Genomic DNA, 20664 nt, shown 5'->3' with positions numbered 1-20664 from the left:
GGAAGCCATTCTGCTGCTCATTGATCATCACCTCTCTTCTTTAGCTTGTTTCAGCAACTCTTTCCCATATATCTGTGGTATGGTTCATCAGCTTTATCCCTGTGTAGTACATTTTTGTACATGTAGTACATTTCCATCTCTGTCCTTAATCACTCCAACCTGTTGCACATTTTTTTCAAATTGGTCTTGCTGCCTTTAGCCAATCATTATAAATTGTCTCCTTCTTTAGTGTCCAACCTAACCTCACTATAAGCCATTTCCTTTGGCTTCACCACCTCTCTATTTGTTGTACCTAGGTTCGTAGTACACATGTCTTCTTTCTTCATCTTCTGGACATCCTTCCTTTGAATAATCTAAGGAGCTTGGAAAGAAAAACGACTGGACTTCCTTAAGTGTTTTCTTTCCAAGCTCCTTAGATTACCATGGCCTGGATGACTGAGAACCTACACAGACATCCTCCTTTGAATACTTTACTGAATACATTATTCATAACAGGGCAGCAAAATACAGGAGAATGTGACTGGGCTTTCTCTTTCTTTTGAATCCAGCAGTTTGTTATTTACCAACAACAAACAGGAAGAACCCTTTCGCCATACACTATTGTTTTATTTATTTAAAAGGGACAGTGAAGTTTAACATAGTCCAATTACAAAACACAAAACTGATGTAACGCACATAAGTTTATAGCTATTGCTAATTTTCAACCATTGTCCCTTGTTGGGCTTACAATCACAATACATACATTATACAATTATTTATAATGCTCTGTTTTTGTTTTGTTTTGTTGTCTATTTTTAACTAAAGTTAAACTACATTTTAAATTAAACACAGCTAGTTAAAACAGGTATATGATAAATACAAAAAAATAACTATATATGTGTATTAAATAGTGAAAAACAACGTAGCTAACTGGTCGTTTTTCAACATCTCGGAACTTTGTGTAGTCTGTGCAGTTTCTACTCGGACCCAGTTTCTCTAAACTCACCTCCACTTCCTGTTTTTGCTCCTGTAGTAGCAACGTGGGTTCAGCACAGCTCACCGGTGTGTAGCAGCAGCATTAGTGTTATGCTCTCGTTCTACAATGCAGGTTTCCAGCGTGAATGATGTCAAAATTTACAATTTAAGCTACGGGAAGTCTCTTCCAGAGGTAAGAAGCACACTTCCTGCTCCTGATTTCCTTCATGTCATACCTGTGAAGTTACTGCTTACCTTCACCTTAGCCGGCTAACCAAGCTAGCCGTAAGATGAGTGTTCTTAACACTGTATTATTGAAATGTCATAGCTGAATCCATACTAACACCGCCATTTAAGGAAATTATTCATATAAATAAATGGAAAAAATCTGCCGCTGCTTGGAAGAGGTTCACTGACGTAGATGAGGTCATACTCAGAAAATTTAATCAAAGTTTATCTGTATTTACACCAGCGATAGTTGTTATTATTTGGGTATTATCACGGACCAAAGGTCTAACATTTCTGATACTACATGAGAATTGGGTAAAACTTTAAAATGTCTATTTAGCAGTTACAAACTTTATTTATAGGCATCTTTCAGGCAGGTTAGTGCAGGTCAATGTGCTCCACAGACACAGTAAAATGTGGTAAAACTGAACAAATGATAAATTAAAAAGACAAAAGATTATAATATAAAATAAAATGCTCATTAATTAAGGGAGCCTGTTGAAACGGTTAATGTATCTGATTAGGATGCTTTCTGGATACAATGAATAAAGTCCACCTTTAGTCTCCTTTTAAGTTTTCTTCGACATGTTGAGAACAAAATACAGCCGGACCACCTCAACCAGGAATCAGTAAAAGACAAGGAATACAACTGAGATGTTGGTGTTGTCTAAGTGGTGATGTCAAGCTCATTCTGAGAAAAACAGAATTTTGAGATAATCACCTTAAAAAAAGAGCAGTTAGTTAAATCCATACATATGCTTCTTTCCATATTCAAAACAGCCGCGTCCTTGTGTTTTCTTTTTTCAATTTCTGACAGTCTGCTCGCTGAGGCAGATTCTCTATTAATGGGTTACCATTGATGTCACCTGACAGTTGCGGCTCCATTTGAGAGCTTTCCTACTGTTGACCCTGTTAACTATTTAGGTTACCTTTTTTACCTTCTATGTAGCTTTATTTTTGTGACCTGCCATCAAACTAAGAGAAGAGGAAGCAGTTGTGTTGTTGAATGTTATTCTTTATGCTAAATCCTGATCACCTTTGTGTTGTTAACACAGTGGCTGTCGGACAGGAAGAAGAGACAGTTGCAAAAGAAAGATGTCGGTGAGTTGACAGCTATAATTACAGTTTCACACACGTATTGATTTCCTTCTAAATGTTTGTCTTTACTCACGCTTCTGTTCTTTGCATTACTCAGAAATTCAGCGCAGGATTGAACTCATCCAGGACTTTGAGATGCCCACAGTGTGCACCTCCATCAAAGTGTCCCGGGATGGTCAGTTCATCCTGGCAGCAGGTAAAAGATTTATAAAGCTATATTTCCACCTAAAAGTCTTTTATTCTCAAAACTCTGGAATAACTCTAGAAGTCAATGAATTTATCAGAGTCAATCAAAATCTTTGATCTTTACTAGTCATCCTTGTCTAAAGCTGTGTCTTGATTTCAGAGCTGTCGGAGCAGAGAGCATTAACTATCACATTCTGAAAAAGCTCCGCTGAGCTAGCGCACTGTAGGTAGCAGATTTCTCTGATATTGCAATAAACGTGACAGTGCTCTGCTCAAGTTGCAGTGCCACGATAGTAACGAGCAGTTTCTGCATCACACTGAAATCCCTGAATAAAGCATTTTTTGTTGCTAACTGACAGACATGCTCCTGTAGCAGAGGCACACATCCTGCAGAAACTGAGCAAGGAGCCTAAACCACTTGCACAAATAAGGATGACAAAGCTGTCAAGTCAAATTGACATCACACCTGCCATTTCTGCATGTTGTGCACCTCTCGATTTTATAACCTGGTGTGTTGTGACATTGCTGCGAAAGCTGGCAGCGTCGTGAGTGTACGATTGTGTCAGTTTTTACTACCATTTTAATAATACATCAGTACAGATGGTCAGAGATTCATACGTTTTGCAGGGGGAGATGTTGCATTTGTTAGAAAACATGGGACTTTGTGGAAACTGTATGTGTGAGTCTTAATTTGAAATTTAACAATGTTAATTTTTAAAAAAGCCTATTTACCATGAGGCTAAAACAAAGCTGAAAGGCAGGTTGAAAGTTAAAAAGTTAAAGTGATCATCTTGTCTTTTTAGTATCCTTATAACTATTGTCACAGCCAAAGGTGCGAGAGGATCATTACATCTCCCAAGTTCACGCAGCAGAACCATCACTTAGTGTCATCTTAAAGTAATACTGCCCGAGTCCAGGGATGCCTACAGGATCAAATCTTTTTTTTGTTGTTGTTCTAGGCACTTACAAACCAAGGATTCGCTGCTATGACACCTACCAGCTGTCCCTGAAGTTTGAGCGCTGTCTAGATTCAGATGGTAAGTTTTTAGACTCCGGCTTTGCTCAGCTCCGATTACTGGACAGTGACTAAATTTCATTATTGTCTTTTCTTCCTCTGAAAGTCGTGGCCTTTGACATCCTGTCTGACGACTACTCCAAGGTGCGGGCGGCCCTTTTATTTTGAAATGTTGAGTTTTTTCAGCATTTTTAAATTCTGATAGTTCAAAACTCACTCTGCTTTTTTGTTTGTTTTTGTCATTCTTCTCTGTGCAGTTGGTGTTTCTGCACTGTGACCGCCATGTAGAATTTCACTCTCAACATGGACACTACTACAAGACTCGTATTCCCAAGTTTGGTCGGGACTTTTCCTACCACTATCCCTCCTGTGATCTCTACTTTGTGGGGGCGAGGTGAGAATACAGTCGGATTAAGAGTCCTCGGGTGCATGATTTAGCAGTCAGCTAGCAAAGTTAAAGCATTAATAGGGTTCAGCATTTGCAAAAATCCACTATTTTGTCTGTAAAAGAACAATTTGACATATAATAGAAGGCAGGAAGTCCTCAGACATGCCAAGAATCCCCGAGTTAGTTTGTGCAGGAGAGCGGACAAAAGCACCTAGAAGGGGGTGAAGGTACGCATGTTACTTGTGAGTTTAAAGTGCCGAGTGCAATGTTTGTCTTCCCTGTTACACCAGAGCTTTTTGCTTTACAGTGATGATAAAAGATTTAGTGGTAAAAATGTATATCAAAATATAAATCTGGCAGTTTTAGGGTATTTTTATTTATTTCTGTCTCTCTGTGGCTTTATAGTGACTTATTATATTACTGCCAGAATAAAAAGAACACAAGGTTCATTTTACTCAGTTCACTTTAATTTCTAAAGCATCAGCTCACAGTAAGTCATCTGAAGATACATTTATATTGTAAGGTAAAAACTGGACCGTGAGGAGCATGGTGACAGCAGGGAGAAAGAGACCTATGACAGAGCGAGGCAAATTAGTCAAGCAAGCATTAATATTTTAAAGAGTAGTGTGCAATTAATTAGTGTGATTGTTTTCACTTTCAGTTCAGAGGTTTTCAGACTGAACTTGGAGCAGGGACGTTTCCTTAACTCTCTTCAGACTGATGCTGTGTAAGTGTTTTCTGCTTCAGTGAAAAGGTTTTATGTGTGTCGGTACTAACGATATTAACTCCTCAGCCAATCTTTGTTTTTTCCCTGGACTTCTCAAACAGGGAGAACAACGTGTGCGATATCAACCCCATCCACCATTTGTTTGCCACAGGATCCTCTGAGGTAAGTGTGAAACGGTGACTGTGTCTCCTTTTAATGCTAATACAAGGTTATTATTTAGTTGTTTATATTGTTTTTGCACTTTACATAATCTGTTCTCATTGTGCCACCAGTGCTTGGGCTTACTTACATTATGTGTTTCTCTTTTCAAGAGGTCACTAGCTACAGTAGAAAAATTAGCTCCATACTGAATAATGTATTTATTTTTTCCCTTTTGAATTTCTCAGCGGTAGATCTTTCTCTTCTCGCCTCTGCTCGGTATTGTTTGTTAAAAAGAATCACACACCAGCTGGGCTGACAAAAATAAGTGTTTCACATGATTTCTGGGTGTTAAAGTTCAAATCGTTGCCTCTCACATAAAATTTAGAGCTGCCCACGGAAGAACTTGCTTATTATAGCTTTTCAATAGTTTTAAAGTTGTTTAGTTAATTAGAAAAGCTCAAATTTTCACTTGTGCGACTCTCTGACTTTTCTTCTGCCGACTCACCAGGGACGGGTCGAGTGCTGGGACCCCAGAGTCCGTAACTGTGTGGGCAAGCTGGACTGCGCCCTGAGTAGCCTCGCCGAAGGAACAGAGTAAGGAGCAAACTGTCACGTTCAGAAAGCTGATCTCAGCCTGACGACGCATATGCAGCCACATGGCACTTTTCACCACAGCCTGCATGAAAAACAAGCTGCAAGCTGTGTGTCATTATGGCATAAAACACAAATATCCAGCTTCTTATCCTGTTTCTGTGTGTTTTACCCCATCTTTAAATGGTGTTCTCTGGAACTGTCGACAGAGTTCAAGCTCTGCCGTCCATCAGTGCGCTGAAGTTTAACAGCTCCCTCACCATGGCGGTCGGCACCACCACTGGTCAGGTGAGCCTAAACATTCATGTTACCAGAAGGATAGCTTCTTTTTCTTTATCTATGTTATTGCTAATCTCAAAACAGCATTTTGACATTATCTGTTGAACAGCAGTCAAAAAACACCTTACAGTTCTGTGGCTGCATTCTTCTCTGCTTCTTTTGTGTTTGTTTGTTGTTGTGAGCTGTCAGCTCCCCACAGGGTGCGAAGTTACTGTGACTAATCAGCTCACAATTAGGTGGCTGATGTCATGCAGTTTGCTAACAAGTTAACGCAAGTTCAGTTTTCAGTAAAAGGTCAAGGGATGAGCTTTTGGTTAATCGTGTAGATGCTTTCTCATGTCTTTAATTGCACTTCTCTTTGTTTTGGTTTTTACATTTGGCAGACAGCTTCATCCAGGATTCTGACAGCTCTCTTTACCTTTCTGATCTCTTGCAGGTGCTGCTGTATGACCTGCGCTCCAGTCAGCCGCTTCTAGTCAAAGATCACCTATACAACCTGCCAATCAACTCCCTCAACTTCCACAATCAGCTGGACTTGGTTGTGTCTTCTGACTCCAAGATCATAAAAATCTGGAACAAAGACACTGTAAGTAACAGCCATCAGTTACAGATCATTGTGCTTTCACTATGTGGATCACAAGAAACTCATGCTCACTCTCATCTTTCATCCATCTTATATCTTTTCCACAGGGAAAGTTGTTCTCCTCCATACAGCCTCAGACCAACATCAACGGTGTTTGCGTCTACCCAAATTCAGGTGAGAATTAAGTTGTGGAAGCTGGAAAGAAAGTTTGAGGAGAGCAGCCGCAGAACATCAAGAATGCATCTGCTTGACCTCTACATGAACCAACACTGCAGATGTAGCACTGCAGAAATATTCAATAGGATGTTTCCCACGTAGTTAGAGTCTAACTGTGGCTGCAGCTGTGAGCTGTGGAGGGTGGTCAATGTCAGTTCAGTTCAGGGTGCTTTATTAAGCTTCAGGATTTCCAGTTAAGCAAGAATGATGCGATTATTTTTATATTTAATTTGATATAATGATTAATTATATGCGTGTGCTGCTTTCATATAGCGGTGTACTTGCTGTCCTCCATGTCTCCATTTCTGTTCCCTCTTTGATCTCTTAAAGTTTTTTTCTGGTTTGATCAAGCGTTCGGCATCTGAAAAAAATTACTTTTATCATTATCCACTTGCATGACCTGTTGATTTTTAACTAGCAGCTGTATACAGATCAACCTCATCGCCCCAGCTATATTTACTTTAATTTGAAGTTATCCTCCCTAACTCCACTCCTTGCATTCTTAATATTACAATATCAGATAACTGCACATAAATATGCAGCAGTGATACGTTCTTGAACTCCTGATCGATTGTTATTGGGAGTCGGGTTTAAGATCCTGTGCTTTTCATTAAATTAATACAAATGTAGAAAATTCACAGGTGGTGGGTGGGTGGCTGCTGTGTTGGGCCCCCACTTAAGCTTTGGCTGTCTTTTAATATGCCTGCAGGTATATTAAAATACAGCCAAAGCTTAAACCCATCTAGAAACCCACTGAAGCAAAAACATTGTGGAAACTCTGCAGTGTGTTGTAGCGCAACCAGCAGCTTTTATGCATGACTAAATAGGCCTATAAATGAAACAGTAATGATTCCTGTAAGTTAAGCTGGTATTTAAAACAAGAATTTTTTGTGCAGCGCCACCTCTGGATGGCGCCATCTTATTGTAGAGCTCCCACACTTTTACTGTGTGATAGGCAGTGTGTACAAGGGGAATAAAACCTCAGATTTTTCTATAACTTATAGTGATGTTCTCTAAAGCTGTTAAAAAGCAGCACCAGCTTCTTGAGTTTCTTCTGTTTTTGTTCATTTTGGCTGCCTGAATGTTTTTTTAACTCTTCATCATTAGAGCAGAAATGGGTTTTGCCATTATGATATGAAAATTCAGATCCCAGACAGTCTTTCATATACCAGTGCTGAAGGAACTTGACCTATAAATTACTAGATGAGGTTTTAACTGTTCCTCTGCTCTCTGGTTCATGAGCAGGTATGCTCTTCACTGCCAATGAAGATCCCAAGATGAACACATTCTACATCCCAGTGAGTACAGAGACATTTATATTCTCATACACCAGTCACATTTATATTTACAGTACAACAAAGAATGATTCATGTTGCAGCTTTTCACACAGCTTTGCAATGCAAGGTCACCTTTAGGAGCTGGCCAAAGAGTGCGCACGTGCCATTTGTTTTCTGTCACCGAGCGAGTCATTGCCAACCCTGTGGGGCGGGAATGAACTGCAGGTGTGACACACAATGATGTGAAAAATAAGAAGAAGCAAACACGAGTTTGTTGATGGTGTTTTTGCTGGTTTATAAAAATCCTGATGTGAGGCCTGTTAACTTTTTCCCAGCTTCAATAGTGAAGCATGCCTGAAAGCATGGGATCAGACTTCTCACGAGGCCCCTGCTTAATGAGTAATTGTTCCTATCAACAGTCTGTTCTGTACTGATATGATCTTACCTCATGTGATATTGTCAGTGCATGCACGTGCATCTGTGCATGCGTGTGTGTGCATATGTGTTCAGTCAACTAGGGTTTGCTTTGTGTAAATGGGTTCTTTCCAGCCCTGATTTTCATGCATGTGGTAAACTTTGGTCCTTTTGTCCTATGGGAAAAGGTGAGTCTGTCATTGTTTGAACATACAAGCCGAAAACCTTACCTGATTTAAAATTAGCCGACCTCCCATTCAGTATCATCTTCTAAGACATCTCCTGACATTTTCCAGGACAGCCGCTGTTTTTAGACAGCACCATGGAAGTCCTGTTTTGACCTCCTACGCTGAGCACTCGGTGATTTCACCACGAATCCCAAACTTGGGCAGAGAGCAAAGATCAATGTCGGTTTCAAACTGGCCCAAAGTTCATATCAAATATCATCCTTGGTAATGAGAGCTAGCTCTCTAGTCAAGGAAGAGTCTTTCTACTGCAACTCTGCAGTAGAAAGAGAGCACTCATTGGAAGCGATCAGTTTGTTTTGTTTTTTTGCCCACACCAACACAATCTTTGCTCACCACCTAACAATTTTGCCCCCTCAATATCATAATCCACCTCATGGAAGTCAACAGAGGAGATATAATATGTACATAAATGCAGACATGCGAGAGGCTACTTGTGATCACACCTGTCAGCTGCTCAGGCCAGGGAAGTGATGCTGAAATCACTTGATTTCTTAAAGAGGTGGTATTGCAGAAAAGTTGGACCTGTAGCTGATTTGGAAGAAAATCTTAAAGTAGACTAAAACATAATTGAAAAACCTGGGACTCCCCACCAATTGACCTTAGAACTGAAGAAGCTTCTCGGATGAGAGGTGAAACGTCTTCAAGCAACTTAAAGAAGTCCAGACGCTTTTCTTTGCAAGCTCCTTTGACTACGATGACCTGGATGACTGAGAACCTTCACAGACATAATTGAAAAGGCAAGGCAAGGCAAAGCAAGTTTATTTGTATAGCACAATTCAACAACAAGGTGATTCAAAGTGCTTTACAGAGACATTAGAAACAAAAACAAATAAAAAGCATGATTTAAAATTGATTAAAACAAGCAAACAAACTAATTAACAAACAAACAAACAAACAAAAGAGTATATAAAATCAAAACAGTTAAAATGAATTTGGGATACTGCCTGCAGCGTCAAGCAGGTCATTTCATGTTGACAGAAACTGTTACAACCTAAAACTGTATTACAATTTAAATGTTAGCAAAAGAACTGATGTGCAACATGTGCATCATTTCCTGATAATAAAATAAATGTATCTATCCACCATGGATGCACAGTAGCTTCAGATTTTAGGATTTTTGAAGGGCACACAAAGAAATATTTGAACGTTTCAGTGTTTTATCTCTCAGTTAATTAAGACAAGAATTATCAGATAAATAAAAATGTTACAGGTGGTAGTAAAAGTGGTAATAAGTTATATTTGCTACCCTGTCTGGATAAGTGGATCTGAAACAAATGGTTGTTTTCTTTAAAAGCTCATTTCATCACTTTTCCTATTTCCCAAGATTTAACAGTAGAATGCTGTTGGTGTGACTTCAGGGCATTTTCAACCAAACTGACATTTTCTGCCACATTATCTGAACCAAAAAGGGTTCTTGTCTCCATGTGACCCCTGATGATCTCTGTTAGCTTTGTTAGCTCAGGAGTGATGTGACTAAACAATGACAGGGACACTGGACTTTGACCTCAGTGGTGTGACATCATCGGACTTCGAATCGGTTACTCCTTACTCAGCGTTTCGATCAGCATTCTCCAGTCGAAATATTTGAACTTTGAGAACTCGGTCACTACAAAGTGAAGAAGACGTGCCTTCAGTTTATTGAAGCAAGTCATGATATAAACAGATGACTGAGTTTGAAATGTACACGTGACAAAAGCAGAAAATTAAAGTAAGCATTTGGTATGATCATCCTTGTAATTCTACACAGCCTGCACACTCAGCTTTCTTGAGTTCTTTCTTGTAAATTCTTTAAGTAGTTTTCAGGAGGAGTTCTCCAGACTTCTTGAAGGATATTCAAAGCTCTTCTTTGGATGTTGGCTGTCTTTTGTTCTGCTCTCTGTCAAGATGATCTCACACTTCTTTAATAATTTCGAGTTCTGGGCTCTGCGGTGACTGATAGCTTTCCCTTGTGTATTTTCCTATCCTGGTGTTGTTTTACTGCACTGGCAGTGTGTTTGGGATAGTTGTCATGATGAAGATTGAAGCTGTTGCCAGTCAGACACTTCTCAGATGGTTGCATGGTGGATTAAAATCTGATGGTACTTCATTGTGTTCATAATTCCATAAATTTTGATCAGATTTCTAACACTGCTGGCTGATTAAAAAAGCCCCAAACCACAATCACCAAAGACAATCACGGTTGCAACTCCCACCTAACCGCCTCCATAGATGTTGACAACTTTCTTTCTTTCTTTTTTCTTTTAGATTTGTTACTTGTTTTGTCCTCAACTTGTCTGGTTTCATCATTCCTTTTAAGAAAATTACAAAAACTGTTATCTTTTTACATTTTTTGTAGATTCTACTAAAGACATGGAAACAAACTATGTGTTTTTACAACAGGCTGATAAAAACCAAAGTACACAAAGACAGAGTTTACTTTGGTTCTTTGTCTGTTATGTATAGACACACCACTGAATCATCATTTGAGTTACATGCCTTTTTTATGCTTGAATGATTCATAGGTCAGTGTTAAGTAGCTTATAAATCAACAAAACACTCCTCTGAATATGATAAGTCACAAGGACTGCACTGAAAATCGGTGGGAAAAAAGCCTAAATTAAAAAGAAAAGTCTGGCTCCCTGGAAGCAAAATGTAAAGAAATGAAGTGTGGCTCAATTTTTTTGCACAGTAGTGAATGTCAGAGTCTGACAGATTTAAGTGTCTGCATTAGATGGCGAGCGTGGGGCTCTGGGCAGATATGTGCGCCTGCAAATATTTTTTTGTGATGTGTGGATTTTTCCTCAAAAGTGCTACAATACAGTGCATCACTATGCGTGTACCCTTTAGGCAAACTTTAAGCGGATCACAAAAAAAGCAGGACTGTGCATCTGCGGTATCTGCAGCTGTCCCTGCTGTATACTTTAAAAGCTGGTTCCTGTTGGGTGTTTTGCATGTTTGCCTAAAAATAACTGCAAGGAATGATCGGGTCTTATTTGTAATTCCTGCTGACCTGAAGCTCTTTAGGTTGTTCGTAATGTTAGTTGTCTACATTTGAGAAAAGTACAGAATAATGCCCAGTGAATTTTCGAGTGGTCACATGTGTTTGCTGGTCACCATCATGCTGTCCTGGCTGGAAGCAAATTTAACCTTAAGTTATATAATATCTTCAAGAAAACCTCGTTTTTCTCAACTCTGGTGTCACACTTTCTATTTTATGTTATGGCTTATGAGCTGGTTTATGGTAAGAGTTCTGCAAGTTAGTGACAGTACTGCCAATTTCCACTTTTTGGATACCAGGAAATTGTAAAAAAAAAAAAAAAAAAAAGGGGGGGCTGCCTGGTATGCTTTAATTAACATCAGCTCTAACTGATTGTCTTCGAGATCAATGTTTATGAAAACTGTACTGAGAAATTCTTGGAACAGAGGTTCTGTGGTGGAGACACATAAATCCATCTTCATGGGAGTCACAAGCTAGTCTACTTCTACTGCTGGTCCCAAACTCAAATAATTGACAAAGCTGTCTCCGTAAAGGCATCCAATGTAAAATTGGTGCCAAATCAATGTGCGTGTCCACACGCTGTGGCAACCCCTCGGGGTAAGAAGGAAGCAGCTGGTTCTTAGTGCTTTTCTATTCTAGTGGAGCACCGATTCATACACTTTTTTTCCTATACCCAAGTCCTTTCTGTCTAACATTTAAACAAGTTCGTATTCTGATGACCAATTTGGGTTTCTTGGGTGATTTCTTCTTCCTTCTTCCTTCTTTCTTCTTTCTTCTTTCTTCTTCCTTCTTCCTTCTTCTTCTTCTTCTTCTTCTTCTTCTTCTTTCTTCTTTCTTTACTTTGTGAACACACAAAGGGATTGTTTTTAAAACTACACACTCAAAAAGCGATTTCTCGACCTTTTGCTACTCTGATTTTCCTATATCACCAGTGTTGCATTGCAAGTCATTACAGTTCCCTGAAAACCCTTAAGGACATTTATTTTCCGCTGTAATGGAAACATGACCTGACTGAGTTGGGCTATTTTTTTCTAACAACAAACAGTACTCAACAGTCTAAATCTGAACCAAGCGGGTGGATGTGTTTTTGTGTGTGTGTTTAGGCTCTGGGCCCAGCACCTCGATGGTGCTCCTTCCTAGACAACCTAACAGAGGAGCTGGAGGAGAGCCCGGAGAGCACGGTGTATGATGACTACAAGTTTGTCACCCGGAAGGACCTGGAAAATCTGGGTGAGACCTCATTACCTTAATTGTACCTCATGAAACTGCAGAGCACTTGGAGTAAATCAGCCCAAATTTGAGCACTTTTAAAGCAAAAAAAAAATCCTCAATCTAAGTGTGCAATTTTTGTTTTGGCTCTTTTGGTTAGAAAGCAAAAAGAGCTCAAGAGATCTTTACACAAAGAGTGACTTTAATACCAGCCCTGATAGTTATATCCAAAACTATGAATCAGTGTGAGCCACTTCGCCGCCTAGGGGGGTTAGTTTGAGTGGCTAGACTGTCTAAGTAGAGGCCACGGGAATGATTGAAATGCTTTAGGTAAGAGAAGTAGGGTGTAGGGGTAAGAGAGGGGGAGCACGAAGGGTCAAAGGAGTGGATATTGGATGGGTTGAATGAACACTGGAATGCAGGCTCAGCAGGAAAGAGATCAAATGACAAGAAGTAGAAAGATGATTGGCTGATGTGTGATAAAAGAAGAGGAGGGAGTAGGCAGGGGAACAGCACTGTTGGTATACAGGAGCCATGTAATGCGGCCCTGTTATGTAACACGTCCATATTGAGTACAGCACACTTGTGAAAGTTTCTGAGAAGAGCAAGTTCCTCATCATTCAGCTTGTAAGAGCATGTCCTTGTCTACGCACGCTATTACACACTTCCTGTGATGTATGGGAGTATTTGTGCAACTTTTAAGGTGAAGTCAGGCGTGGAAAGAAGATCAATATTGACTATTTCCATATTCAAGCGTCAGTTACTCACACGTTCACTGGGGTCTGAAATATTTATTGAAAAGTCTTGAAATGTGACAAAACCAAAGTTTTTAGATATATAATTTTATGAACGAATGAAAGAAAGATGTTAATGTTTAAAAAAGGACTAAAATGCAGATCTGTTGTAATCATAATACAGAATAATATAGAGGTAGGTCACAAAGATTTTTGCAGTTCATCCTGAAGGGAAGATGAATGTGTGAAATTCGATCCAGTACCTGAGACATTTCACTGATCCACAAACAGTCGCCTCTCGTTAGGAGAAGGGGAAAGCACAAAAGCCCTCATCTTACTACATTTAGAGCCAGTCAGTGTTACAAATCTTAAGACGGATGGGGACGGGAGGAATAGATGTATATCTTAACCAGTGTTTGGGTAAACAGGTGTTGTTGTTGTAAACAAATTTAAATTTTCTGGTTTGTTTTTCTTTTTTCTTTTCTTCTCACGTTCAATAAAATCATTTGGGTTCAACTTCTGGGCACCATGAACGTGTATTTACTGAAAGATTTCATACTAAACCACAAAGTTTCTCCTCTTGATGGTGACACAGGAAGTCAGTCAGTGACACACGTCATTAGAATTCATTCTCTTGTTACTGTCAATGTCTCAGTTGCATTATGTGGCAATCAGTATATGGAATATCGGTGGTCGTATTTTTTAGCGTTACATTTAGTAGATGTATAACTACAGCAGATTGTATTTGCAAAATATGTGTGTGTTTATTTTATTTCTTTTATTTCATGGCCAGGTTTGACTCACCTGATCGGATCATCCCTCCTGAGAGCTTACATGCACGGTTTCTTCATGGACATAAGACTTTATCATAAGGTATCATCCTTTTTGTGTACATCTCAGACTTTTGTCAGGACTTGTTCAATTCAAACTGATCCTAACGTGACACACTAAACCTAAACTGCAAATGTTTATTTGCTTGGCCGTAGGTTAAAAGTATGGTCAATCCTTTTGCGTACGAGGAATATCGCAAGGATAAGATTCGCCAGAAGATCGAGGAGGCCCGAACACAGAGAGTTCAGGTTACGGTGAGAGTTTAGTTTTTCTGCTAGTTGCTATGGAAATGTCAGGTCTCATTTTACTGGCTTTTTCATGTTCAGTACTGAAACATCATAGTTAGAAGATGAATCAACAATCAGCATTTGCTGTCTAAGAAACAGCTATAGCCTCTGAATTTCATTATGGTCGAGCAAACATTCAGATTTAAGTCCATTTAGTCCATATTTGACTGGTTTGGTGCAACAGCTGTAGCAGAATAAACATAATTCATCTGCTTCTTACAATGTCAGCATGTGACTCCTGTGACAGTCTGTGTTTATCTTTTACCTCCATGCCCTCATACAACACTTTTCTGTGTAGTATTTATTATGATCAATCTGTTTTTGAAAATATGACCTGAATAAATAAGATTCAGAGCTAAAAATCCCGATAACCTGTTGAATCAGCTACATAAACAGAATTCCACAGAGTTAAAATACCCATTAAACTGGATTGTACTGGATTGAAGTTCAAAACTTTACTCACATCCTGTCACACTAAGTGCAAAAGCTAATAAATGGTAGGTTAATTTGAGGAATGCGTGATTCACTCTTCAAACTGATTGGATCATTTTCTCTCCGTTCTCGTGTGTGCTAAGTGCAATTTGTTCTCTCTGAAACAGAAACTGCCGAAGGTGAACAAGGAGTTAGCTCTTAAACTGATGGAGGAGGGTGATGACGAAGCAGAGGTGGTTTCCAGGAAAAAGAAGGGCAAGGTAGAAAAACAAGATTACAACATCAGTGTTTTTGATTAATTGTGAATGTACACGGTGTATTCAGAGATCATAATGTTATGCCAGGCAGCTTCGTAGAATTCATGACGTAATGTTCCTCTTTGTTGACTTTTTCCAAACCGCAGGCTCTCCCCAGCATCCTGGGAGACGACCGCTTCAAGGTGATGTTCGAAAACTCAGACTACCAGGTGGATGAGCAGAGCGAGGAGTTCCGCCTGCTCAACCCCATCGTCTCCAAAGTCGGCCAGAAAAGGAAGAAGAAGCTGCGGCTGCTAGCTCAGCAGGCTGCTGTTTCCGAGCAGGTAAAATGGTTTCCAAGCAGGTAAACGACACAGTGTTTTACTGCACGAGCAGGTAACACTGCATCGTTTTACTGAGATGGCCTGTTGTGTGTGGAGGCCACGGAATTCAAATTTTTTTGACCAGTTCTTATTTTAGTTTTTACCCCTCAGCCATAAAAGGCTGGCAATAGCCCATCAGTCAGGTGGGTGTGCAACACTGACACCCAAATTTGTGGATGTGATAACTTGAGAATGAAGCAACCTAGGAGTTTCAAGCACCACAGGTGCATCTACTAAAAATTTGAAACAAGTCTGAATCTCGGTGACCTTGACCTTAAGGTTAGCGGGCAGGTTTTTTGCAAATTTTGTGAAAATGATAACTCGAGAACAAGGTGATGAAGGATTTTAAAATTAATAACTTAGGTACATTTACTAGGAGGCTGAGGGTACCACTTCTAACTCTGACTTACCAATTATTTATGTTCACAATAAAAGTTTAACTATTTTACAACATTATTTCTAAAATAGGTTAAAGGGCTTTTTTGCACAGTTACCAAGTATTGATCTATAACTGTGTTAAATATATTCCTCACTTTAAGGATGTCAGCATTTGGCTCAACTTAAAAAACGGTGTCCTAATTTGTTAAAATAAAATATATGAAAAGGCTCTTTTATTTATGATCAACTGGTTTCTCCCTGCCCTGCTCTCAGTCTCGTTATGATTACATCTTAGTACTCATGGAGAGAAATAAGACAAGAACAGCTAAAGAGTTCATTGATTGGAGGATAACACATATACACACATATGTAACAGAAAACACAAAAGTGAGGGAGAGTTGGTCCACAGGGAAAGCTTTGCCTTTCAGCTGTGTCAGTTAGTTTGACCACCGATTGCAGTTACATTTAAACCCCCCAAGCATCCAAAGAAGAACAGTTGTTTGTTGTAGGTGTAAAATACCTGAAAAGCCCTGAACCTTTACTGTTAGCTTCCTCAATGCCATGTTGGCTCTCATACTGATGACATGAGGCAATGTAAAGACACAACATAGACCTGCATGCATAATTAGAGCTTTTAGAGCAGCAATGGGACTGATATCAATTTCAACTACTCACTGGTCATATGCCATGTTTACACAGGTTTAGGTGGTTGCCATGTCTCGTTTGTTTCAATCTGCACCACAGAAATGTGGTTCAAACTCTTAGAAGTGCTTGAGAGCCGAAAGGATGGGCTAATCAGATGGGCACAAAATCAGATACAGCTATGGCTAATTTGGTGTGCAACAATGGACGATCAGCTGAAAAACCAGCTGATCCCAGTCACCAGCAGACTGGTGTATGTGCAGTGTTCAGGCCTTTTAGAAAGCAAGTATGTGCTGAAACTTTTGCACAAAAGAAAAGGGGGGGGTGTAACTAAACAGTGGCTTTTCAGATTTATTTCCATTATTGGAACCAGCGCATTATTAATCCCTCTGGACATGATCACATGTTTTTATGTTGTTTACAAGCCAGCTGTGTATACACGTGCTGTGTTTTCTTGATATATTGGAAGATGAGGGCCCAGGAAGCAGCTCACATCAGTGATTTTGTTTTTTGCTCTGCTTCATCTCCCTGCAGGTGCCTGAAGATAACGACGAGGAGCCAGAGGGGCAAGCCAGCTCCGAGGAGGAGAGCTCTGACGATGACAAAAGCTGGGTGGAGGAGGTGAGGGAGCAGCGGAGGTTGCTGTGGCAGGAGGACAGAGACCGCCGGCGGCAGGAGAGGAAGGACGCAGACCGCAACACTGTCCTTGTGGAGAGGGAGCAGAACGGAGGAGAGGAATCCTCAAATGTGGCTGAGAGCAAGAAGACGAGTCAGCCGCAGTTTTATCAGATCAAAGCTGGCGAGGAGTTCAGAAGTTTTAATGACATGGCCCGCAAGCAGAAACTACAGAAGTATGTCTTTGGAAATGTACTCTGTGTTAGATGACTTATTGTTTGAGACACTCTTTGAAACCCAAATTGCTTCAGGGTTTGCAGCTGTTAAAGGCAGAGAATCACCCCACCTGTAAAGTATTAATAGTCTGTGTCCTAACACTTTATGACAACGCTCTGTCTGTACTGTTTTGTATATTCTGCCTGACGATCATGCGTTTCTTCTTCTAGGACTTCTCTGGAGGAGCGGCTAAAGTTAGAGGAGCACTCCGAAACCAGTGGCATGGCTGACACCGCCGTGGGCAGCAAACAGCTGACCTTCACTCTCAAAAAGGTACACTGCTTACTTGATGCTTTGCCTCTAGTCTTTTCTTTAAATCATCACAATCACTCACAAAGCAGCAAATAATGGAGACACTTATGATGTCTCCAGGATCCAGAACTTAAATCTGGAAAATGTTCATAAGAGCAATGAAGGTTTTTTTAAAAAAAAATGAGATTTAACCACTGACTCTATACATTTATCTCCCAGTGAGATAGATGTATAAATGTAAGGTTACTTGGATAATCCTTAAGAATAACTGCATCACTTTGCATCTTTACATAAACAATCCCTCTCCTCAATTGAGCATTACTTAATGTCAAATTCGCCCATGTCTGGATGACATTTCGCTGGTCTGAAGTCATCTCATTGTCAGACAAAGCAAGCTAAAGCGCTTTTAGAGAAAATGCAGAGAGGGTTGTTGGTATATGATTGGTTCTTCACCTTAAACAAGTCAGTAAATACATCATCAATCTGCAGGTAGAATCGCAGCACTTGCATTTGTTTAACATCCGTCCTCCTGTCCTCCTCTGCAGTCGGAGCAGCAGAAGAAGCAGCAGCAAGCGGAGCGGGAGCACCACGAAGAGAGGAAGAAGCTGAGGCGCTCCGCCGGACACTTGAGCAGCAGCAGGGGCCGCGGGAGAGGCTGGGGCGGCAGAGGACGAGGCCGCCATTGACTGACGCCTAACTGGCAGAAACCTTGCCCTGAAGTCAGAGTTGAATAGTTTGTTCCATTAACTCAGCTCTGGCAGTCGTCTTCAAGAGTAGAAGTATTGTACTGACTTTAAGCTTTTAATCAGTGGTGGGAAGGCTGGAGACGTGCTGCAGAGACTGGTACTGCTGCACAGACGAGCCCGTCCCTCTCCTGGGTGGTCTGGGTCATGTGTTTACCTGCTCTCTGTTAATTCAGAGCATATTAAAAAAAGAGAGATTACCCATGTCGCTGTCTGTATGAATATAATGCCAGGCCATTATCCATAAGTACCCTGACTGCATATATTTTAGCAGGAGGGCCCAGGAGAAATTAAACACAGAGAGCTGAGAGGACTTGGCATGTAGCTGCTTTCTGTGGCGTCTAGTTTCTTAAAGTGGCTCCGTGGTGGAGCCTGTTTCAGCTAAAGAAGAATGGAATGTGTGGAATGAAAATGTAATTGTTTTTTTATTAATGCAGAAACATTGTTAAGCCAACACTGAATTAGAAACATTTGTACTATATTATATTATATTTGGTACATTTGCCTGTATCCATTGTTTTTACTGTTGAAAATCAAAATATAAAATAATCTGCCAGAATATTGGAGCCTCCCTCCTTTGCAGCAGATCACTCCCTACTTGTGTGAGAGAAGAGGAGAACGAATGAATGAGGAGACCTTCTTCCCCTTCCCCAAATACAACTGCAGTTCTTGGAAACTGGAGGCCTTCCCATCAGTCCTTCCCATCCCCCAACCTGCTGATGGTGTGAACCCCCTCTGTTCCAGCAGTGGCTCTTTTCAAATGTGAAAGGGGGCCGTTTTCTGCACTTGGCGTGGTAACCCCAACCATTTGATGTTACCACGCCTCTGCACCACAATCCATCAGGTTTGTGACAGCGTGGAGAGTATCTCATGCAGGAGAAATCCATTTCAGACACATACTTCACCCTGAAAAGTTGCTGCAGAAGCCTCATAATCTGTACTCTCTGTATAGAAGAATAGTTTAAAATGAACAAAATGTAAGTGAGAAAAAATACACCTAAACATTAATACTGTATTTACATGATTAAACATAACATGGGGATTTTATTATTAAACAAAGATAAACCTGAGTTATCTCAGTCCTTTATTTATCCAGGTAAAAAAAATCTCATTGAGATTAAAAATCTCATTTCCAAGAGAGACCTGGCATCATGGCAACAAAAGTCAAAATACAAATACCACATAAGTATATAACATTTAAAACAAATACAATATTATGTACAAATGTGAAAAATAGATCAAATTAAGAGTGACTTTAAGAACAATCACACTGAGTAAGAGAGTTATTTTCTTGTTCCTTTAATGGACTTAAACTCCCTCAAGGTAACCAATTCTGATCATTTCAGTTCCTTCTGCAGATTATTCCAGGAAGCAGGGGCAGCGTATTTAAAAGCCTTTTTCCCCGATTCTGTTCTGATTTTTGGGACAATCAGTTGTACGATATTGTGAGAACGAAGGCTGTATTGGTTGTGGTTTTTACACATATAAACACATAAATAAGATGGAACCAGCCCAAGGAGAGATCTATAGATAAAGATCAACCAATGGGAGAATCTTCGAATATGCAAAGATGGACATTTAGCAGCAGCATACAAAGAACAATGATGTACACGATTTCCATAACCAGTAATAAAACGTACAGCACAATGGTGCACAGTATTCAACCTCTATAGGTAGTGGGCAGATGCATTCATTAAAAGCAGGTCACCATAATCTAATAAAGGTAAAAAAGTTGCATGAATCAAATGTTTTCTTACTTGGAGGGAGAAACAGGATTGATTTCTAAAAACACAACTGCACAAAGTGCAGTTTTTAAATGAAGTTTTCATTTTCTAAGGGAAAAAAAACCATCCAAACCTACCTGGCCCTGTGTGAAAAAAGTAACTGTCCTCTAAACCTAATAACTGGTTGTTTCACCATTGGCAGCAAGAACTGCAATCAAGCGTTTGCGATAAACTGGCACTGAGTCTTTCACATGGCTGTGGAGGAGTTTTGGCTCACTGTTGCATGACCTTAAACATCCTTTTTAAGGTCAAACCAAAGCACCTCAATCACTGCTCCTGCATAACTCAAGTGCACTTGAACTTTAGGGTACGAGTTCTCAGGGATCATCAAGATGTTTTTGGCAAATATGACAGAAACTTTTGTGTTCTTTGTGGTCAGCAGTGGTTTTCTCCTTGGAACTTTCCCATGGGTGCCATTTTCGACCAGTCTCTCTTTTCTTGTTGAATCGTGAACACTGACCTTAACTGAAGCAAGCGAGGCCTGCCGTGCTTTAGATGTTGGTCTGGGTTCTTTTGTGACCTCCTGAATGAATCATCATT

At 40.1% G+C, this 20664-nt stretch overlaps 1 protein-coding gene across 1 annotated transcript; it reads left to right on the top strand.

Annotated features, from left to right (window-relative positions):
* Window positions 1–981: 981 nt before the first annotated feature.
* Window positions 982–19392, top strand: nol10 (nucleolar protein 10). The gene is made up of 21 exons (XM_084915145.1): window positions 982–1147; window positions 2238–2283; window positions 2378–2476; window positions 3426–3503; window positions 3588–3625; window positions 3739–3875; window positions 4531–4596; window positions 4698–4758; window positions 5246–5331; window positions 5538–5616; window positions 6044–6193; window positions 6298–6364; window positions 7652–7704; window positions 12426–12552; window positions 14059–14138; window positions 14252–14350; window positions 14983–15075; window positions 15219–15395; window positions 16989–17305; window positions 17516–17618; window positions 18143–19392. Exons 1-21 carry the CDS (start codon window positions 1082–1084, stop codon window positions 18281–18283), a joined length of 2163 nt encoding a protein of 720 aa, XP_084771271.1. The 5' UTR covers window positions 982–1081; the 3' UTR covers window positions 18284–19392.
* The last annotated feature ends 1272 nt before the right edge of the window (window positions 19393–20664 follow it).

Source organism: Perissodus microlepis, chromosome 19 (assembly GCF_051167445.1).
Source record: "Perissodus microlepis isolate ML-2025 ecotype Zambia chromosome 19, ASM5116744v1, whole genome shotgun sequence".
NCBI classification, from domain to species: domain Eukaryota; kingdom Metazoa; phylum Chordata; class Actinopteri; order Cichliformes; family Cichlidae; genus Perissodus; species Perissodus microlepis.
Note: the sequence above shows the minus strand (reverse complement) of the source record. Positions and strands in the feature narration are given on the sequence as shown.

Excerpts from the sequence above, each read along its gene's own strand:
- nol10 (XM_084915145.1), top strand. The coding sequence starts at position 1,082 with ATGCAGGTTTCCAGCGTGAATGATGTCAAAATTTACAATTTAAGCTAC. Across the intron at positions 2,477-3,425 it reads TCAGTTCATCCTGGCAGCAG|GCACTTACAAACCAAGGATT; the intron begins GTAAAAGATTTA and ends TTGTTGTTCTAG. Across the intron at positions 5,332-5,537 it reads AGCCTCGCCGAAGGAACAGA|AGTTCAAGCTCTGCCGTCCA; the intron begins GTAAGGAGCAAA and ends AACTGTCGACAG.